The sequence below is a fragment of the Argopecten irradians genome, chromosome 14 (assembly GCF_041381155.1).
Source record: "Argopecten irradians isolate NY chromosome 14, Ai_NY, whole genome shotgun sequence".
Lineage (NCBI taxonomy): Eukaryota > Metazoa > Mollusca > Bivalvia > Pectinida > Pectinidae > Argopecten > Argopecten irradians.
This window is the reverse complement of record NC_091147.1, coordinates 2,511,949-2,534,606: the sequence shown is the minus strand read 5'-3', so window position 1 is coordinate 2,534,606 and position 22,658 is coordinate 2,511,949. Positions and strand designations below refer to the sequence as shown.

Here is a 22,658-nt window from a genome sequence, read left to right as displayed (position 1 = left end):
AAACAGCAAAAGTTTATTTATGAAATCCGCCAAATGTACAATAAAACAAGCATTTAAGTGAATCTCATAAAAGAGATAATCTGATTAAGTTCAAAATAATTGCAAAAGAAATATACATTGCTATAGTTCATGTAAAGTAAGCTACATGTAAAGGTTAGCTTTACAACATAAGAACAATGTGACATTTTGAAACGAGACGACATCTCAATAATTCCATGATGAAGACATATACAATATAACACTATTTTCCTCGCGGAACGATAATCAATCCACGTAGGAGTGATGCGCTCAGTAGTCAGATACTGTTTAACAGTTAACACAAACTAATGTAACATTTAACGTTCACAGTAATTCACTACTTAGGCCTACCATTTTATGGATGTAGCACCAAACTTTCCAACACTGTCGAAAAGGCGACATTTTATCCCTGTGGCAGTACTATTAGAGAAAACTACTTGTTTCAGATAGGATACGGGTATTGAAATGGTCGGTCGTTAAGGAGACTACTCTTTGTAATCCGTCAGGGATAGATTCTACCACCAGTGTGTATAGTTTAAGACCACTCTGTGTGACACCACGCGCTAAGTAAAGTCAGAGTCACGTTACTTTGATCAGGCGTCTCGTCTGGTTTATCATTGTATTTACTGTATACCGCAAAAAGGTCACATGAACTGCACGGCCAAATCCTAATTGTAATAGCATATGTTACAATTAGTAATATGTTCTAAAGTGTTTAGTAAGGTACATTGTCTGAAACATATATAAGGGCGTGTTCAACAAACACACACACATAAAATAGGCGTAGTCTGAGACATGTTCAACAAATTCACATAAATAAAATAGGCGTAGTCTGAGACATGTTCAACAAATACACACAAATAAAATAGGCGTAGTCTGAGACATGTTCAACAAATATTCACAAATAAAATAGGCGTAGTCTGAGACATGTTCAACAAATTCACATAAATAAAATAGGCGTAGTCTGAGACATGTTCAACAAATACACACAAATAAAATAGGCGTAGTCTGAGACATGTTCAACAAATACACACAAATAAAATGTGGTCAATTGAGCTCCATTTCTATGTTTTGACACAAGTACCATGAAGACCATAAAGTGCGATTCTCCATTTGAAAATTATCCTTTTCACTACTTTATGTAATAACTCGGGTTGTCAAACAAGTCAGAATTCATGAACAGGTCACTCGGAAATTCATCCAACCGAGTAACCGGTTAATCGGTAAACAACTAAAAGCAGTTGAAGAAGCTATGATAAAAACAAATTGTAATACGTTAACGTATCAGGTTTCAACTGCAGAATTCGTGTATCAGTCATATCAATATAGACATATGTTTATAATGCACATATTGATACATCACAACGTACCCGTCTCGGAAACGTCAGGTAAGAAACATTCGGTAAGTGTGTAACTTTTACCGTACTATCCAACCCACAAAAAATGTTTAGGAACTACACTCTGCTATTATATGCTTGTAGGTTCACTAACATTTTGATAACTTCCTCATTGGATACCATCATCTACTGAGACTATTGGGGAAGACACTAACAATTAAATATCAATAATCCTGTAAGTCCCTGGGTTCAAACATCAATAAACTAACACTGGGTTCCTATCGTTATAGTCTAATAACATATATTTAAGGGACCCTGAGACATCATAAACCTCTAAAATGAACCTCTCCAACCTGTGTATACATTGATTTATCGTGTTTATTCATTTTCAATCCAGATTTGATAAAAGCATACATTTTGGATTCCATTTAGAAATTCAGCAATAACAAATATCTTATTTATGGTTAACAGTTGACGTCTTCAAATTTTACATTTGCTTTCAAATAATTGTTCTTAGTATTGAATAACATTCCAACCCATTCAACTGGGAATTGAAAATGCAGTTTCATTAATTTTGATGTTTCTACAACTCACAATGTCTACAACTCTTGTACCGATGAATTATTGTTTAAGAAATGCTACAATACATCTGCACTCCCGAGGACGACCACGTACTGCCGATCTCTCCTGTATGTCCTGTATTGTGTGTGGTGAGTGCTGGTATATTTTTTGGGGGACTGCGGTAAGTCTGTGCCCATTTTATAGTCACGACTTATATCTGAGGCATGTCGGCAAAACAGCTGAACAGCAATAGCATTATACTGACAAAGGAAACATGCCGCGCTACTATTGTGGTAGGGCCAGAGAGCAGCTCTAAATACTCCCCCTAACATTGGTGATCGGGACGCTTAGATCAAGAATATTAGGACAAAGAAAGTAATTGAAGAATACATAAGATAATAACATACGTTTACGAAAATTTAATACCGCCTTTACCAAATTAAAGAAATCCAATAATATCGGTCTGCTATGATTGAAAGGTTCATAAAGTCGCTTTAAAAGACTTGTTATTTTAGAGGCCGTCCTTATATGACCATAGCTGTTAATAGGACGTTAATCAAACAAACAAACAAGTTTAGATCTTGATTCCATACCACATAACGGTTTATATCTTCCTGATTTCCCCACTGACAACATAGTATCATGAAACAATATTAAAACCAACAGAATGATGATTACATAGTAATGAAACCATAACGAAAAAATAAAATACTATAAAGCAAATACATAGAGAATGAAATCAAACTTCTCCGAAACAAACTTATATTGTTTATTTACCTATTAACGATGGCAAGTCAAAAAGGTTATTCAGTTCAAATCTCAGAGTAAGCATGGTGACAGCAAGCTTATACCGGGGTCATGATCAATACAAGTAACTGTTTGCTGGTCCAGAACATGATGAAATAATCTTTGAGTATCCTAGTTTTGTATGTTAAAATATGTTTGATTGACCCATCAATTTATCTTTTCAATCATTTGATAACTTGATAAAAATACTACATGTAACTTTATATAAAACAATCCGTTTCACCATATACGGTACGTGAAAACACTAAGTATTGATATATTATTGTTCTTCAACGGATGAAGCCAAATTGTTAGAGTATTCTGAAACACAATATCACCTGGTTCAACTTGGTCGCATGTTCAAAACCCAAGTAAAGAAACTGCTTACTGACCATATGGCGCTGGCTTTACTCCGCTATTCCAGCTAAGGACATTCGAAACTGTTTGACGCTCATTTTGGTAACAAGCCTGTTTGTGTATTACTGACCAGTAAAGTGATTGCCTTGTATAACAGTATATCATGATACAGACTAACTGCATTATCAGAAAATATTTACAGTTTGCACAGACATGGACTCAATAACCATGTTTTTTAGTATAATCATTATCAGTGTATAATGTTAGCACAACACGCGCGGCGATTCTATTGTTACGTGAAAAGTTGATGGCGTAGCAACGTGGGATCATGACCCCACCTTTGGTGGGAACATATGAATGACTCGATTCCAATCAGCTGTTCAATCGAATTCGTTGACGATGACGGGAGAGAAAAAAAATTTGTGTATTTTAATAAGAAATATGCAACTGCCGCGGGAATTAATAATATTCATTTACTTGAAAAACTGTAAATATAAGGAATAGATGTTTATTTTGTTGAGGTTATGAGGGTATAATGATAATGGAGCACGTGTAAAGTATGTAACCCCGGCGAAATCCCGGTGAAATAAACATCTATTCCTTAAGTAAGTCCATGTTACATTTAAGTATAGAAGTGATTAATGAGAAAGTCAATGCATTATCATATTATCATCTGAACATATGCATGGCTGTAAATTATATTCAACAAGTATTGAATCGATATGGTACATTCGTGAACATGTCATACAATCATGTACAGTCATGACAATAGTGATTTGATGAATGTATTATATATTTTATCCCATAATTATGCATGTTTCACAATGGAAAAACCATGTGATAAATTCCATAGCAGTTGGTTATCGTTTATGTGTACATACTCCAGTTTTTGATAAACATGCTAAACAACAGTCACTTGTTGGGGAACCTCTATATATTAAGGCGTTATTGACAGGGAACTTAGGAACAGCGAGACATTTGATGTGGAATGATTTAAAACAATCTAGCATTTTAACTGCATTGGGTATAATAAAAGTTCTTTCTTTTTGCCTCAAACTCCATATAATGTTGTGTCTGATCGAAATTCAAACGATTTGTTTATGAAGAAGTAGGAGTAAATTAAATTAAGACATTCCTGCCCAAACATGCCATTTCGAATCCAACGAAATACTATATCATAAGTTTATCACCACGCCTACAGCTAGACACATCGTCTAATCCAATTGGATTATGAGATGTGTCGTGCATACTGTTTGGCTGGTGCTGAGGACAGAATAGACCTATCACGTACATGCACGGTCAGTGTGGGGTCAGTGTGGGGTCAGCGGGATCGTGTCTCTATTGCCTTCGTTGAGAGCTGTATGATATCTGTCAATGTGAATAATAAGTAACGTGGTCCATGGCTTCTGACAGCGAACACAGTGACATGAAAAAAGAAACAGGTATTCTATCCCAAAATCGTTCTATCCCAAAATCGTTCATTGATTTCTATTACAACAGTTCAACAATAACTACTATTCGCTTGCGGTGATGAACACAGTAAACGTGTTGATATAACTAAGACTCATATTAATTTTTTAATCAAAATTGCCACTACTGTTCCCATACAGATCTATGTATTCCTCGAGCTAACCTTCAGTTCAAAGGTCTTTAACGTGGACGTAAACAATTTAATGTTTTAATTTTGTATAGCAAATAAAAAGTAAATCTGAAAACAATGGGTTCCGTTCCGTCATGCACGCGCTCTCACACGCGATAAGACGTTTTTGTCTTTAATTCCTCATGGAGGGGAGTAGTGGTCGTTGTTTATACCGTGATGTTTATCACGTGGGATATTTACACACAAATAATGGATGTTTGTTTTAATTAAAACATCAAATGTCAGATATCTGCTTCTGGTTCCTCCCACACTATTCCCTCTTCCCAATTATTATATGGCTTTTCAGATCTTGTGTTGACACCATTCATAATCACGTGATCAGACTCCTATTCCTAATTTGATATTTGTTTATTCTCACCAGAGCTAGGCGTTTATCGCATATCGACAGGCGCGTAACAAATACGGGTGATGCGTGTTCCTTGAACTTTAACCTCTGTGTAATGTCACTTAGCGAGGCAATCAGCGATGTAATGGATAATGAATACGAAGAGGACAATCAGAAAATGTTAAGGACGGCAGTGACATGGTACCTGATTGTAATATATAGGTCAACTCCACCACAGATACAGTAATGGTAGATCATCATTCCAAGGACTATATTACAATGGCAATCATCATTCCAAGGACTATATTACAAGGGCAATTTATAGGCATGAATGTCGTATGCTTACAATACAAGCCTGAACTGCTTTCTGCTTATGTGTCATTCGATGCTATAAAACTGAAAAAATGATAATCAGGTCGCGAAAAATGATCTTCAGGAAAATTAATTCATTAACATTTGTTTTTGTGAGAATAATGAGAAGACAATGAATTTTGATATTGGGACTCGATCGCAAAGACATTTACATTAGCGAAACTACTATCTTCGTTGTCAAGAATTACCACGACTTCTAACGATCACAGTCGTTGTCAAGAATTACCACGACTTCTCACGATCACATTCGTTGTCTCAGTACCAATGTCCGTGATACTCCATGACTATGATTACCCAGGATTCCTTAAAGTGTCCTTGACGCACTCGTGGGCGTAAATAGACTTACATACATCGCAGTGAAGCCATACGGGTATAATACGTGGGCGTAAATAGACTTACATACATCGCAGTGAAGCCATACGGGTATAATAGAAGTGTTCTTAAGGAGGTTTGGCAAATATCACCATCGTGTATGGGGGACGAACAAAGTATAGAACACAAAGCATGCTCTCTCTCTCTCTTTCTCTCTCTCGCTCTCTCTCTCTCTCTTCGATAAGAAGATAATGAATTCACCGCATACGGTTGCTTCCTTTATTTGTTTAAGGAATGATTTTTTATTGTTTGTTGTTTACTGGTGAGTAAACTGCATTTTTTGTACAGATATTTTAAATTATGCGCGTTAGCCCGTCATGTTGAAATATCTGTATAAAAATACAGTTTACACACCAGTAAACAATAAACAATAAAAATCATTCCTTATATTTACATTTCGACCGACCATTTCATTTAAATTAAGTGTTAAAATAAAATAAAACTCTATTTTTTTAATGTTATACAATTGTTGGAAAAGCCGGTCTATTGATGGAGTCCCGAAACAGCTGGCCACAATTTGGCGGGAAATGTAGTCAAAAGCATAGAGTACATAAAATATAGTTCTACATTAACTTGATCTTTTTTCATCGTAATTACACAATATTTGTTTGTTTTTTTTTATTTGCTGATGTATAACTTAAGATTTACATTACATTAATACATACAATATATTGAAGACTTTTCATACAGATACAATATGCCTAAACGGATGCGCATTCACTCTACTTGCTGAAGTCGGTTTTCCTTTATGTGTATTCTTGCGCAGCAACCACTGCGTTTACGCAAGTGTAAACGATTTTGCAGTTGGTAAGGTTATATAGCAAAGAGAACATGGAAATGTAAATATTAATGCATAACCTTTATTTGTTACTACATAATCTTCATTCGTTAATACATAACCTTTGTTTGTTTATACATAACCTTAATTTGTTAATACAAAACCTTTGTTTGTTTATACATAACCTTTATTTGTTAATACATAACCTTTGTTCGCTAAACTAGACAGCAATCGTACAATTATACCAACAGTTTAAATTTCAGAATATATCACATTCAAAATATTTAGAATATGTCATGTAGAGAAGAGTAACGCAGTATTGGTCTTGTACGAAAGATCAGCAACATGCTTACTGGCGATAACAATAAAGGGGGGCATTGGTAATCGATACCGTGTGACCGTTGTCCATTTTAAAAAGGTAACGTTATTACAAAACTCTACCTTACAACGCCTCCATTTTCAAAACTAAAGCTAAAAGCTTTTATACGTATCGTAGACCACAATAACTGGAATGGTAAAAAACCACAAAAAAAGTTCGGTAGTGCGCTTCTAACACAGTTGTCTTCAGCCGAAACGGCGTTCATACGATATTCCGAACGGAAGTAAATAGCTGTGGGGCCACTTTCCTTCCAACATTGGATTTCCCGCTTATGAAAGTGATTATTATAAGTTAATCTTAACTATTCAGTTCTGAAGACAAAGCAGTTTTGTTCGAACTAAAACTGTTTGTTTTAAAATATTTTCATAAATTTATATGTTTTATAGATTTGAACAGTGATCATCTGCACTTGTTGAATTGATTGATTGATTTTATCATATCTTCATTCCTCTATTGTAGCACTACCCATTGCCGATGTGTTCCGAAGACACAGTGTGTTCCGAAATAAGTGAGATGCCATCAATAAAAGAAGAGAATACGTATTTCAGCTGGATGATGTGTCAGTGCCCGGGAGACAGTGTCTGCCCAAAGAGTCCAGGGGCACAGACCATAGAGGTCACGGGGTCAAAATGGTAAGATATAACCAAGGTGATGTGTGTTTGGATTCTACTTTATTGCGTTTACTGGTGTTTTAATATACATCTTAAAATCAAAATTATGTTCAATTCTAGACTAATTAATTTCAAAAGAAAACTTTTTTTTATGATTTACTACTTAAAGATTGATTGTTATCTTTTTATTACCATATCATAATGTAATTACCTTAAGAGTATAAACCCTATTTGATGTTGTAATGTCATTTCCTATCCCCACATGTAATAAGAAGATTAAACAACTAGTATAAAGAATAACAATACTTTACTTTTATTAAGAATGTATTCTTCTGAGGTTTCAGTCTCGTTGAAGTCTCGGTTCGACATAGATAAAAGAAGGTACGAGATTTTTAAATAAAATCTATCAATATCTGTAGCAAGTTGCCAGTTGCAAATTTTGTCAAAATAATAAAAAAATTTATTCGGGGATTTTAAGAAATGGCACATTTGGCATCCATTTTGAAATTGTGTCGCTTTGAGTAGAGCCACAGTTTTACCATTTTTTTACTGAAATTGTTTTTACTTAAATACACTGCGCCAGTATTTTTAACTGTATCGAGCTATTTGTTTGCTGTAAATCTTTACTGAGGTCATGGTAATTAAAATGTTATTCAAATGGGGCAAAAAAGTAAGCAAAACTGGTATATTTTAAAGAAGACTATTGGAAAATAAGTGTATATGGTCAAAACGGCAAAATTCCCATTTAATCCAATATTTTGTCAACTAGGTATCTTTGAGTGACAATAGCTCAAAAACGAGCACATGAACAAATGTATTCTCTTCCATTTTCTTTTATGGCATGAACACCTTTTTACAAAAAATTATTTGAGAAAAAAATTTAATTCAAGAAAATTTTGACTTCTCAGAGGAGTACATTTTAATACATGTACATCGTTGTTATACTCTTTCCCCCCTTTCATTCACAACGTTATTTCCGAACTCAAAAGTCGATCTGATTTACTGCAAAAACTTATTTAACAGTGGTCAATACCCTCACAGTATCCAATATGAATGATTTAATTAAGTCATTTTTACAAAGTGACATCGACAAATAAGCCACGAAATACCGAGATATGTACAGCAGGCCTGCAGATAAATCTACCAGAGTGCAACGTTCTCTAGTCTATAAGTTTGTTTATATCTACCTTGCCTTGGGCGATTTTATGTTTAAAATATGGTTTCAGTATTAAAGGTTTTAACCCCATTAAATATTTTTGCGTGTTAAAAATTTGAAATGCGTCATTGTTAGGCTACCAGGCCAAAGTAAAGCTTCAATGGCGGAGATGAACAGAACTAAGTTTGTCACAGTGTTGTAAGGCTAACCATATATTTTACTGTTGACGTGTAAGACAAAGTATTATGTGAACCTGTACTCCTCCTTACAGATTCTGATCATATCATAATATCTAGAGTATCAGGTAATACTTCCGTTTGCTGACTATACTCGTTCTTACAAAAGCTAACAGGAGATGCTTTTTCATCTTGGCACACAAATAATATCAAGCAAAATATGGCCAACGGGAAGGCATATATTTTGGTTTGAGATTTTGAAACAATGACATTTCGTTGAACAGAGAAAGCAGGTGATGGCTGAAAAATTAGTTATAGTATTGCAGCTGCTTACATTGTGTGTAAACGTCATTAATCAGTGATTTTTTTTATTTCCAAACATCCACATCAAGCGTATATCGATCTGAAAATGATATAAACTATACAACAAATGTATTTCATTTCTTCTATTTAAATGTCTATATGTCGTTTTGGTGAGTTATGTTATTGTATCGGAAAAGGTGTCTCTTTCATTGCGTAATTAAGATAAAATATACAGACTTTAAATATCAGCAACGTTATTTTAAACATTGAAATCAACGTCGTCGCAGCTACAATTTTGTAATTTCAAAAATTGTTCTTTTCGTTTTTGCCCGAATGAATTAATAATAATTAATAATTAAAGGTCATCAATTAGAAAGACACATGAATTATATCTGTTTTAAAACCTGATATTTGGACATGTATGACGTGTGTCGCGCGATCTGATCTCATTAATAACGGCCATTATTTCGTCATCAACACGGTATTTAAATATTTAAAAACCTGATCTTGTCATTGAAACCAGTTAATTTTTCTAACTGACTCTAATGTCTCTAGATGGTCCATCAATCATTTCCCTATAACCATCATCATCGATATTCTCCAAGACAGGAATAGTGATATGTCGACTACATAGGAAAGTTTCACAGATTAATCATTTGGATAATTGCGGCGTGACTTGCTGTCGTCGGCCATAGTGTGTACTAGTATCTAGGGATTCCAGCGTCTATAAGAAATGTGGTCAAGCAGACTAGCAGGAAGATGCTAACAGGAGCGACCACATAGGACCGCCAACAAGCTGTGGAGTGGCACAGATTCAGGGAATTGTCCATTAATATTCTCATGGGACCGGAAATCAGACATTTCTGTCTACACCGCTTTATCACATGACCTGGTCTTTCTTTGGTTCATTGTTTACCGGGGCATTAATTACCTAAAGAACCGTTGGGAATTTATATAAAGAGGGAATTACCGTGAGAATGGCAGATCCTCACACCCAGGCGAATTCTGATTCACGGTATTTCTAATATTTTTTCGCTTATTTCAATTTGAATGGTGGATAATTTTTCGTCGACGTACATTTTCTGCCATTTTCTCTTACGAATCGTCTCTGGAACGTGTAGGCGTAACCAAATCCCAACACAGCATCACCAGTACATGGTCAGGTCGTGGTAGGGTTCAGTCCCTAACACAACATCACTAGTGCATGTTCAAGTCGTGGCAGGGTTCAGTCTCCAACACAACATCACCAGTACATGGTCAAGTCGTGGCAGGGTTCAGTCCCCAACACAGTATCACCAGTGCATGGTCAAGTCGTGGCAGGGTTCAGTCCCCAACACAGCATCACCAGTGCATGGTCAAGTCGTGGCAGGGTTCAGTCCCTAACACACAACATCACCAGTACATAGGTCAGCACCATGTGGTCAGGTTCAGTCCCCAACAAAGTATCACAAGTGCATGGTCAAGTTTTGCAGGGTTCAGTCCCTAACACAACATCACCAGTACATCGTCAAGTCATGGCAGGGTTCAGTCCCCAACACAGCATCACCAGTGCATGGTCAAGTCATGGCAGGGTTCAGTCCCCAACACAGCATCACCAGTGAATGGTCAAGTTTTGGCAGGGTTCAGTCCCTAACACAACATCACCAGTACATGGTCAAGTCGTGGCAGGGTTCAGTCCCTAACACAACATCACCAGTACATGGTCAAGTCGTGGCAGGGTTCAGTCCCCAACACAGCATCACCAGTACCTGGTCAAGTCATGGTAGGGTTCAGTCCCCAACACAGCATCATCAGTACATGGTCAAGTCGTGGCAGGGTTCAGTCCCCAACACAGCATCACCAATTCATGGTCAAGTCGTGGCAGGGTTCAGCCTGCGTACACGGAGTACGATGTTTTCCTCAGGAATAGAGATAACGGTCTAGAAAATATAAACAACTTTAACGACTATTACGAGGTTGCTTGTTCTTACATTAAACTATGTCTATGTCTATTCCTTTTTTCCATATAATTCACTCCATCATGTCAAGATTATAATGATGTCCGGCTATATACGAATAGATTTTCATTTCATCACTAAAGCATCCTTTTAATTTTCGCATCTCTAATTTTGAACACAAAACCATTTCATTGTTGGCTATGATAGTGTTTTGATCATCAATGTATTTCTTCTGATCCTTCTAAATGACGTCAGTAGTGCTTATTAATTCTGATGTTGACTGAAGCGTGTTGTGTATGGAGCCGAGATCACTCTTGTTGTTAGTAAATCCTATTGTTATGTTGTATACAGCTAAAGGGCCATTGTTCCTTTACACGTGTTCTGATGTTGTATAATATATTACAATCAAACCTGTGTATGGAGACCATTAACGGGACAGGAGAACATTATACACAAGCTGACTTTTGTAACAATTGGACATTAATGACCTTCTAAAAGGATTCGTATCTTGCAGGCGGTTTTATACAGAGGTGTCACTAAGGCAGATTTAACTATATGTTAAAAATGACATAAGCAACAATAAGTTCTTAATAATGCCGCGTGATCAATGACTTTGGTAACAGACCGACGATGTTAGTCTAATTGTCCAGATGTCGTTTGGTTGACTGTAGCAGATATTGTGTTTTAGTAGTAGAAATCGTGTTATTGAATATGTAAAAGTACTTATTGTAGCTGTAGTTGTATTGTAATGCATTTCGCACAGCCTTTGTAGTAGCCGCAGCGCTTAAGCCTGTAAAAGAGTATTGCCGGTATTTAACCATCAACTTGCGCTAAATCATATCCGCGCTAATAATTCATAATTTACAGTGTTTCGTTTCTGCGGTAAAATGTGACTTGCTGGTTACAGTACAACCGTCATCGTAACTATCGATTTTTTATTATTTGGTTTTTTTATGGATCGGTATGCTGCACACATCGCCTGAAATATGCTATACTACAATGTTTTCTTCTTGATTCTAAACAAATCCAATTAATACTACACTTAATGTTCCCCATGGTATACACAGAGGGATAAAGTCGTTACCAAGCTACATTATGTATGTTTAATAGTTTAACAGCCAATAAAACTCAGATTATAGTGTTAGATAATTCTCCGAAGTTGCCTATTAGATTATTTAGTTTTGCTAGTACGATGGCGTTTTTTTAAATGATCCTCAGAATTTTGTGTTCATAACAACACAACAAGCAAATCTGAGGAAAGCTTCAACATTACTTGACTATTGACATTACTTTTCTATTGTCTAGAAATAATTAATTGTTTAATTATTAGATAAGGGTATATATTGTGTTTTGTAATATTTCGAACGAAATTATTACTATTACTTAATTATTTTTATCACTTATTAAGATTGAATCATCCATGATGGTTTTGTTAAAAAAAATCTAGAAATAGAAAAATATTGAGGTAGAAGAAGACAATGAAACTCGAATGGAATTCAATAACCACTAACTACAATAGCTATTAGGGTCAGTGACGTCATCAAGTGCCTTGGGGCGCAGACGTGAAGCTGTTGAGAGTGGTTCATACCCACTCACCCAGAAATAGAGATGGCTTCTCGCTCACTGAGACGTTAAATACTCATACATCATCTAGTATTTCATCGACGCCTTATAAAAGAGATTTGATGCTATTGTATTGTAACATTCGTTATATATAACGTCTAGACTGTAGATCTTGTTTTAACGTGTCTAAAAATAAGGAACATTCCCCCAAACATTGTACATTACTATAGTTGAGGGGGTGCTATATCAGACGTGGAATTAGGCAGTCATTAGTTAGTAGTTAGGGTAGAGGAGTTGACACGCCTGGAGACAAACAATCCTCTGTCAGTATTGTCCAAATGGCACGCGATGACCGCATGTGATTCATTAACACTGTTATATCTTAAATTAGGAAACTTGTTTGTAAAATCGTCAATGAATTCATATGGTCAGATAGATTGTGACTGGCTTTGTCTTAGTTATCATAATCCACGGCCATCGCCGCCCCAAAGATTTTACAGTTGTGTCTAATGCGTGTCTTTCTGCTTGGTGTTTTTTTTTCTTTTTTTTACAAGTGTTTTATCTAAATATTAAAAAGGACTTGTGTGAATATGGACCATATATTAGGGAGGCTGCGGTATGTTCGTGTGTTGCCTGGGAACTCCGTTGTAGTGTTATCTCACTGGAGCATACGAAGACTCCGAACAAACACACCCCAACCGGTACCATTACACTGATATGAACAAGCACACCCCACCCGGTACCATTACACTGACATGAACAAGCACACCCCACCCGGTACCATTACACTGATATGAACAAGCACACCCCACCCGGTACCATTACATTGACATGAACAAGCACACCCCACCCGGTAATATTACACTGGCATGAACAAGCACACCCCATCGGGTACCATTACACTGACATGAACAAGCACATTCCACCCGGTACCATTACACTGACATGAACAAGCACATCCCACCCGGTACCATTACACTGACATGAACAAGCACACCCTACCCGTTACCATTACACTGACAGGAACAAGCACACCCTACCCGTTACCATTACACTGACAGGAACAAGCACACCCTACCCGTTACCATTACACTGACAGGAACAAGCACACCCCACCCGGTACCATTACACTGATATGAACAAGCACACCCCACCCGCTACCATTACACTGACATGAACAAGCACACCCCATCGGGTACCATTACACTGACATGAACAAGCACATACCACCCGGTACCATTACACTGACAGGAACAAGCACACCCCACCCGGTACCATTACACTGATATGAACAAGCACACCCCACCCGGTACCATTACACTGACATGAACAAGCACACCCGATCCGGTACCATTACACTGATATGAACAAGCACACCCCACCCGGTACCATTACACTGACATGAACAAGCACACCCTACCCGGTACCATTACACTGACATGAACAAGCACACCCCACCCGGTACCATTACACTGACTATACACTGACATGAACAAGCACACCCTACCCGTTACCATTACACTGACAGGAACAAGCACACCCCACCCGGTAATATTACACTGACATACAAATTCTAGTAGACTTATGAAAGTCTCTACCGGTAGGACAATACTAACTACATTGTAATAAGCCTATACCTTCTCATTCTGTTTTCTTACCTTGATGTTGGTTTGGAATGTGCAGGCCTACGTCCACAATTCGGTCGTGTTTTTTACATTGATGTTATAGTTAACAAATTCTACTATTGTATCTGTAGGTATGGAATGTGCAGGCCTACGTCCACCATTCGGTCGTGTACCTTACCTTGATGTTATAGTTAACAAATACTTCTTGTGTATCTGTAGGTATGGAATGTGCAGGCCTACGTCCACCATTCGGTCGTGTACCTTACATTGATGTTATAGTTAACAAATACTACCTGTGTATCTGTAGGTATGGAATGTGCAGGCCTACGTCCACCATTGGGTCGTGTACCTATACATTGATGTTATAGTTAACAAATACTACTTGTGTATCTGTAGGTATGGAATGTGCAGGCCTACGTCCACCATTGGGTCGTGTACCTATACATTGATGTTATAGTTAACAAATACTACTTGTGTATCTGTAGGTATGGAATGTGCAGGCCTACGTCCACCATTCGGTCGTGTACCTTACTTTGATGTTATAGTTAACAAAAACTACTTGTGTACCTGTAGGTATGGAATGTGCAGGCCTACGTCCACCATTCGGTCGTGTACCTATACCTTTGATGTTATAGTTAACAAATACTACCTGTGTATCTGTAGGTATGGAATGTGCAGGCCTACGTCCACCATTCGGTCGTGTTCCCGGGGAGAGGTTGCTGAGGAATACTATATGGGAGTTCGGGAAATCCCCTTCGCAACATTCACGAGGGTAGGTATTGTAAATGGTCTGAATGATTCAGACCATAGCGTATTTTACAGCAGGAGTCCATAGAGGACAATCGATGTCAAATATTGAATTATGTTTAGTAATTTTACACAAAATAAAATACTGGTATATCTTTCTTCAACTTATTATTTTCGGCATCACTGCTTACTCTTTCAATGTTAAAAAAAAGGTTAAAATTTTAATTACTTTTTCAGTGTCCCGAGGTATATTTCTCTCATATCTATGTGTGTAATACTTGTTTATTCCATGCAATACACGCATGTCCCGTGTGGCTGTATTGCATGGCTATGTATTCAATACAACTTTATGACGTTACTACGTTAACAAAATTACTATTTTATGGGTGAATTTTAACTTTTTTTCAAACTATGCAGGTTTTTCAATAAAGAATTCAAACAACGGAGTTTTCATTGAGAGTATCACGCAATTTTCATGTGTAGAGAATTGATTTGCAGTTTTCTTTATTTCTCAAAATCGCAGTCTATCATAAATGTACAATTACAATTAAATGTCGATGCATGAGAAAAAGCACTTGTTCCTATGTGAATATGAAGGATAAGGATATTTTACCCTTGACAACACAAGTCTTTTATCACTACAATGTATGACTCTCTGGTAGAATATAAAATATACTCAGTACGTATTGAAGTTTTACTCTTTGTAAAATAAAATTTCCATAATATTAACAGTTGCAACCTATGAGACGCCAGTCAGTAAATGTAAACGTAAATTACCATGCATTTATCATGTATGTATTAGGAAAGTGCAAATTGGAAATGAAACTGTATCAGAGTCAAACCGACATGGCTAGTTCTAATCAAGCTATATTGATAGTGGATATTTCTTTTCCGCTGACGTCAAACACAGCTGATTTAATTTATTTCTATAGTATTCATGTAACAGTTTATGCTCTTTAACCAGATTAAAGTTCCAATTCGTAAGGCTTTGACTACTTACATTGCTTTTCGCTGTTCGTACCAGATCAATAGTTGGGAGGTATGTTGGAGTCTATACGGTCACGTGAACCATTTCCGTTGCTACATACGTGTACTGTAAACATTTGGTGACATCAGAGACCTTCAAGTAGGAAAGACCAAAAATATAAGGATCACACTACAGATTAATATCATTACAGTTGATTGAGTATAGTCCTGAGTGACATTAAAACTAACATTGTGATAAGATTTGTACTGGTAGAACTTTTATTCCGTATCATTGATCATCTAAATAAAATGACAAAATAAACATTAACGTGGTATATACATCCTGTAACAATGGTCGAACATCTTTACATTAATAATGTACTCTGATATATTAATTGTATACATAGAACTGTGTGACACAAGGATATATCAACTGAAAGTCTGAAATTCTGCTCTTGTATGATAGATATGATAGACGCATCCTGATATAGAACTGATCACATTGCTGAAAATCCTCTGTCAAGGAATGATATAATGATATATACAAATATATAAGTTTGGGTGGGGAAAAGTACTCCGGCACATCAATTCCGTATAATGGTCTTTACTACAGATGATGTATGTACAGTCCCGAGGGTATACGGATGATGTATGTACAGTCCCGAGGTTATACGAGTGTATTGGTATGACAATTACGTACAGTCTTTCCAGACAACTACATGTATAAAAAAGTGACAATTTACTTGATACTCACCGTAACTAGCGGTTCTAGTGATATCTGTGTCACATTGTATATTAACTCTAACTAAAAATGAATTGCAAACATACTTTGAGACTTAATTGCATCTAAATATAATTTCCAAATATTCCTACAACAACTAATATGAATAAATAAAGTCTCTTTATTTATCTTAATCGTATCCTTTAAAAGGGCCTTTCAAATTGATTTTCATTTCTAATTAGCAATCTTGGCAATTTAGCTGGAAAAAAAATGTATAGTAATGGTTGGCGACGAATTTTCACCAAGAATCAATTTTTGCTATGAATCAATTTTCGTAAAGAGCCATTTACAAATACATTTATGCTATGGTGATCATTTGTTCTTGGCGAGAATAAGACGCCAACGAGTAGCGATGGTACTATAGCAAAGGTAGTTTGGCGAGAATACGGCGCCAACGAGTAGCGATGGTACTATAGCAAAGGTAGTTTGGCGAGAATACGACGCCAACGAGTAGCGATGGTACTATAGCAAAGGTAGTTTGGCGAGAATAAGACGCCAACGAGTAGCGATGGTACTATAGCAAAGGTATTTTGGCGAGAATAAGACGCCAACGAGTAACGATGGTACTATAGCAAAGGTAGTTTGGCGAGAATACGGCGCCAACGAGTAGCGATGGTACTATAGCAAAGGTAGTTTGGCGGGAATACGGCGCCAACGAGTAGCGATGGTACTATAGCAAAGGTAGTTTGGCGAGAATAAGACGCCAACGAGTAGCGATGGTACTATAGCAAAGGTAGTTTGGCGAGAATAAGACGCCAACGAGTAGCGATGGTACTATAGCAAAGGTAGTTTGGCGAGAATAAGACGCCAACGAGTAACGATGGTACTATAGCAAAGGTAGTTTGGCGAGAATAAGACGCCAACGAGTAGCGATGGTACTATAGCAAAGGTAGTTTGGCGAGAATACGGCGCCAACGAGTAGCGATGGTACTATAGCAAAGGTAGTTTGGCGAGAATACGGCGCCAACGAGTAGCGATGGTACTATAGCAAAGGTAGTTTGGCGAGAATACGGCGCCAACGAGTAGCGATGGTACTATAGCAAAGGTAGTTTGGCGAGAATACGGCGCCAACGAGTAGCGATGGTACTATAGCAAAGGTAGTTTGGCGAGAATACGGCGCCAACGAGTAGCAATGGTACTATAGCAAAGGTAGTTTGGCGAGAATACGGCGCCAACGAGTAGCGATGGTACTATAGCAAAGGTAGTTTGGCGAGAATACGGCGCCAACGAGTAGCGATATACAAGGTACTATAGCAAAGGTAGTTTGGCGAGAATACGAGAATACGGCGCCAACGAGTAGCGATGGTACTATAGCAAAGGTAGTTTGGCGAGAATACGGCGCCAACGAGTAGCGATGGTACTATAGCAAAGGTAGTTTGGCGAGAATACGGCGCCAACGAGTAGCGATGGTACTATAGCAAAGGTAGTTTGGCGAGAATACGGCGCCAACGAGTAGCGATTGTACTATAGCAAAGGTAGTTTGGCGAGAATACGACGCCAACGAGTAGCAATGGTACTATAGCAAAGGTAGTTTGGCGAGAATAAGCGCCAACGAGTAGCGATGGTACTATAGCAAAGGTATTTGGCGAATAGCGCCAACGAGTAGCGATGTACTATAGCAAAGGTAGTTTGGCGAGAATACGCGCCAACGAGTAGCGATGTACTATAGCAAAGGTAGTTTGGCGAGAATACGGCGCCAACGAGTAGCGATGGTACTATAGCAAAGGTAGTTTGGCGAGAATACGACGCCAACGAGTAGCGATGGTACTATAGCAAAGGTAGTTTGGCGAGAATACGGCGCCAACGAGTAGCGATGGTACTATATAGCAAAGGTAGTTTGGCGAGAATACGGCGCCAACGAGTAGCGATTGTACTATAGCAAAGGTAGTTTGGCGAGAATAGGCGAGTAGCGATACTATAGCAAAGGTAGTTTGGCGAGAATACGACGCCAAGATGGTACTATAGCAAAGTAGTTTCCTTTCAGAAAAATAATATAATGATAACAGTATATTATCTAAGTTGTATATGTTTTCACAGGTCCACTGTATGTGTCCCCTGCTAGAGTATGATGAGGCGCAGTCCGGTATGGAAACATCATCCAACTCTAAATCTATCTACCAACTTATCTGTTCCGGCAGAGGTACGCTATTTCCGGATCCGGTTCTTTCACTATGTTATTGATTACTTGGTAGAGTTAGAAGTTAAGTCATGATTAAACTTTCTGCCATATAGGCAATATTAGCTGTAACACAATGCCTTTATTAATTAGGAAATGACAACCTCACTAACTGCAATGGATTAAACTTCAGAAAGGTGACTTGAATTACTTAGAATACCGAGTCTCAGAATACAGCATTTTAATCAACAAATCATGACTTCATTTCCTCTTTTTTAGCGTAATCAATTTAAAAATGATGAATTGTGCTGTCAAAGTATCAAATCAAATTTTCCAATTCTCTGTAGTGACAGGAAAGCTCATGGCTTCTATGTTAAATTCTGATTACAGATTGATAGATATTTGAAAATAACTTCTACAAGTGTATTTACTATTTGCAGGAATACAAGCGGCGATGAAGAGAGGCCGAGGCGGTGGTCGGTATGGCGGCAGGGGTAATGGACGACGGTTCTACTTCTATAGAAAATAAACTTCACCAAAAATATATTTTGTTTACATTCAAATGAAGTTTACGTCTATCAAGTTAGTATAGACTGTCATTGAAGAGGTCTTAACATCAAATTATCTTTAATTTATCGTAAGTCATTTTTGGTGTTTAATTGACGGTCACTCGTGCGTGGAGTTGGATGATTTTTTTGGGTTTGTAAATAACAGTAATAAAATGATGGAGTGAAGTGCACTGACTTTTTTTTTATTTTTCCTAACCTGCTTTGCCAATACAAGGGGATGATCTGGGTGACCTGCCAAAATCTTTCACTCGGATTGAGATATCCTGTCCATTTGACAGATCTGTGTTTGATTGTTTTTCTCCTATATTGAAAAAAAATGAGATTAGGAATTATTTTATAGTGTCGACAATTAATGGCGTTCTCGATAATAGTGTCCGCATGTATGTATGACGTCATTGTCAAGCGCGCGTGAACTGTCTTTTCCATGCCTCGGTAAAAGACAGTTATCTTTTCCCTAGCAACTGTCGGGTATGGGAGAAATGAACATATATAATGAAGCCAGGCTTCCAGGGAGAGAAAGCGGTCTATGTTTAATAGACTTAGTCATTCATATTACTGTAAACCAACTTTCTGACGCGGCCAAATAAATGTCCAGTGTATGGTCATGAGATATCGCGAAAATCAATTACCACTAAGCTTAACTTCACACAAAATAGATCCTAGGAAGTCTAGATCGCGATATCGAATTTCCGTGAAAACTTCCACATTGAGAAAAATCCGCCAATAAGAGGATTTACAATAATCTCTTTAACATCGGACCAGGTCACAGGATCAGATGAGAAACAGGGGTGAATACAAATTGGCAAAAACATTAATTCATATCACAATAAATTATTAAAAATGTTGCCATCCATTTCAAATTAGAATACTCACTGCCCTCCTGGTTCGTTCTATGACTAGTGTGATCAGTAACAGGATTATAACATGATAATTGATGAGATGAACATGCTCTTTATGGTGTTTTACTGAATGACATTGTCTAGGATCTATTTGTCCTGTAATAAGGTTGAAGCATATGATCAAACATGGACAAATTTGTTTTCACAAAGATAGCATTACTTTGAGTAAATCAAACAAATACACATATCGTTTATTGAATATTTTGGCAGCATTTTAAATTGATGATATTTCTCTAATTGAAAGAAAATGAGGTTGCCTAATCATAAAGTGTTACATAATCTCTTAGCGTATTAACTAGAAGATTGTACTTCAATGGAATATCACAAGTAAAGATGACAAGACAATTATTTAAATTAATGACCTATCGATATGTGCGTCGTATAATGATCCAATTGAAGACGTTGTTAAATCATCGATCCACTTATTTCAATGATTTTAAGCTTCACATTACAAACACTGAAAATAATCGAGAATTGTTTTGAACAATAATTAGAGTATCATCGAACCACAACATTGATAGAGAATCAATGGTTTACTACACAGGGAATATACACATTCCTGTCGAGTGCCCCGACCAGGAATCGAATCCGGGTCTCCTAAGGATTGACAAAATTGTATAGTAACGTTTGTTTGTTTGAGTGTGTGTTTATTTTTTGTTTGTTTGTTTGTTTGTTTGATTACATTAACGTCCTTTAGGCAGTCAGGACCAATAGTAACGTAAGATATGTGCAGATAGGAGTAAGTAAGTCTACTCTTCAATCAACATCAACATAACTAGGTAACAATGTTATATTGGTACATGTAGTTAACAAAACGGAACATTGTTTGTTTGTTTGTTTGATTAATTAACGTCCTATTAACAGCTATGGTCATGTAAGGACGGCCTCCCATGCATGCGGTGTGTTGCGTGTATGTTGTGCGAGGTGCGTGTTTTGGGAGACTGCGGTATATTCATGTTGTGTCTTCTTGTATAGTGGAACTGTTGCCCTTTTATAGTCCTATATCACTGAAGCATGCCGCCGAAGACACCAAGCAACACACCCCACCCGGTCACATCATACTGACAACGGGCGAACCAGTCGTCCCACTCCCTTTTTGCTGAGCGCTAAGCAGGAGCAGAAACTACCACTTTTATAGACTTTGGTGCGTCTCGGCCAGGGGACAGAACCCAGAGCCTTCCTCACAGGGGCGAACGCTCAACTCAAGGCCAAAAGTGAGGCGGTGCCAAGGGAGGCATTAGGAAGGATAAAGTCAGTTAGGAAGAATAGAAAAGATAAGATCCTAAATTTAGTCGCCTTTTACGATCATGCAATAGGGGCAGCAGGTACAATTCTAACGCCCTACCTGCAGGGTCAATTTTGGCTTAGTATTCTATTGGTATTTGATATTAGAATTACTATGTGTAGAATACCATCATGCCGCTATCGGCTACCCTCTTTACACTGTATGTATTTGCTGCTTTACACATACATTTAAAACGGTACATACTAAGGCCAGTCACAATGGAGGAACATGATAGCGATATATTTCATTTGTCAAATCACTGACATATAGCTAAATCATTAACTATCATGACCGAATAAAATCAACTAAATCATAGGGTAATACTGTATACCGTTACATCAACCAAACCATTATTGAAATTCAAAATTGATGAAATGTGTGGAGATAAAAATGAATTAGAATGTGTTTAATCACTCGCGATCAGGGTCCAATGTAATAGAACCAGCAATCCCACTGGAGCAAACGTTATCCGCGTCATCGACGATATATGCGATACAAATTCGGGCTATGTCGAAATTGAAATGAATATCGTGTTGGCAGATATGTGAAACTATGAATATGATAGAACGTTATATCAATATCGTGTGTCCTTATGGATTCCATACTTGACATGTAATACGGTTATCTGACATTCTACCACCATTTACCCAGCTTGCTCTCTAGTGTACGTTTTAGACCAAACTGGATCATAAAACAGTTCAGTTCATTTAACATTTTGAAGCTGGAGGCTAATCATTGCAAATACATTAAGAATATACATTTAAGGACAGCCTCCCTTGTATGTGGTGTCTTCCGTGTTTGAAATGCAATGTACGGCGTTTTGGCAGACTACGATACATTCGTGTTATGCCTTCCTGTACAGTGAACATCTAGCCCTTTTTATAATGCTATATCACTGAAGCATGCCACCGAAGTATTATTATACTTACAAGGGGCTAACCATATATCCCACCATAACAATACAATTTATTGAAACTTT

General features: G+C 37.3%; 1 protein-coding gene across 1 annotated transcript in view; it reads left to right on the top strand.

The window, feature by feature from the left end:
- The window catches only part of LOC138307929 (uncharacterized), a 35,669-nt gene extending 16,019 nt beyond the window's left edge, over window positions 1-19,650 (top strand). Inside the window, exons 2-5 of the mRNA XM_069248854.1 lie at window positions 7,405-7,577; window positions 14,980-15,088; window positions 18,848-18,950; window positions 19,367-19,650. Of these exons, the coding sequence (XP_069104955.1) occupies window positions 7,405-7,577; window positions 14,980-15,088; window positions 18,848-18,950; window positions 19,367-19,455 (474 nt within the window). The 3' untranslated portion in view covers window positions 19,456-19,650. The remainder of the gene's footprint in view (window positions 1-7,404; window positions 7,578-14,979; window positions 15,089-18,847; window positions 18,951-19,366) is intronic.
- Window positions 19,651-22,658: the final 3,008 nt, after the last annotated feature.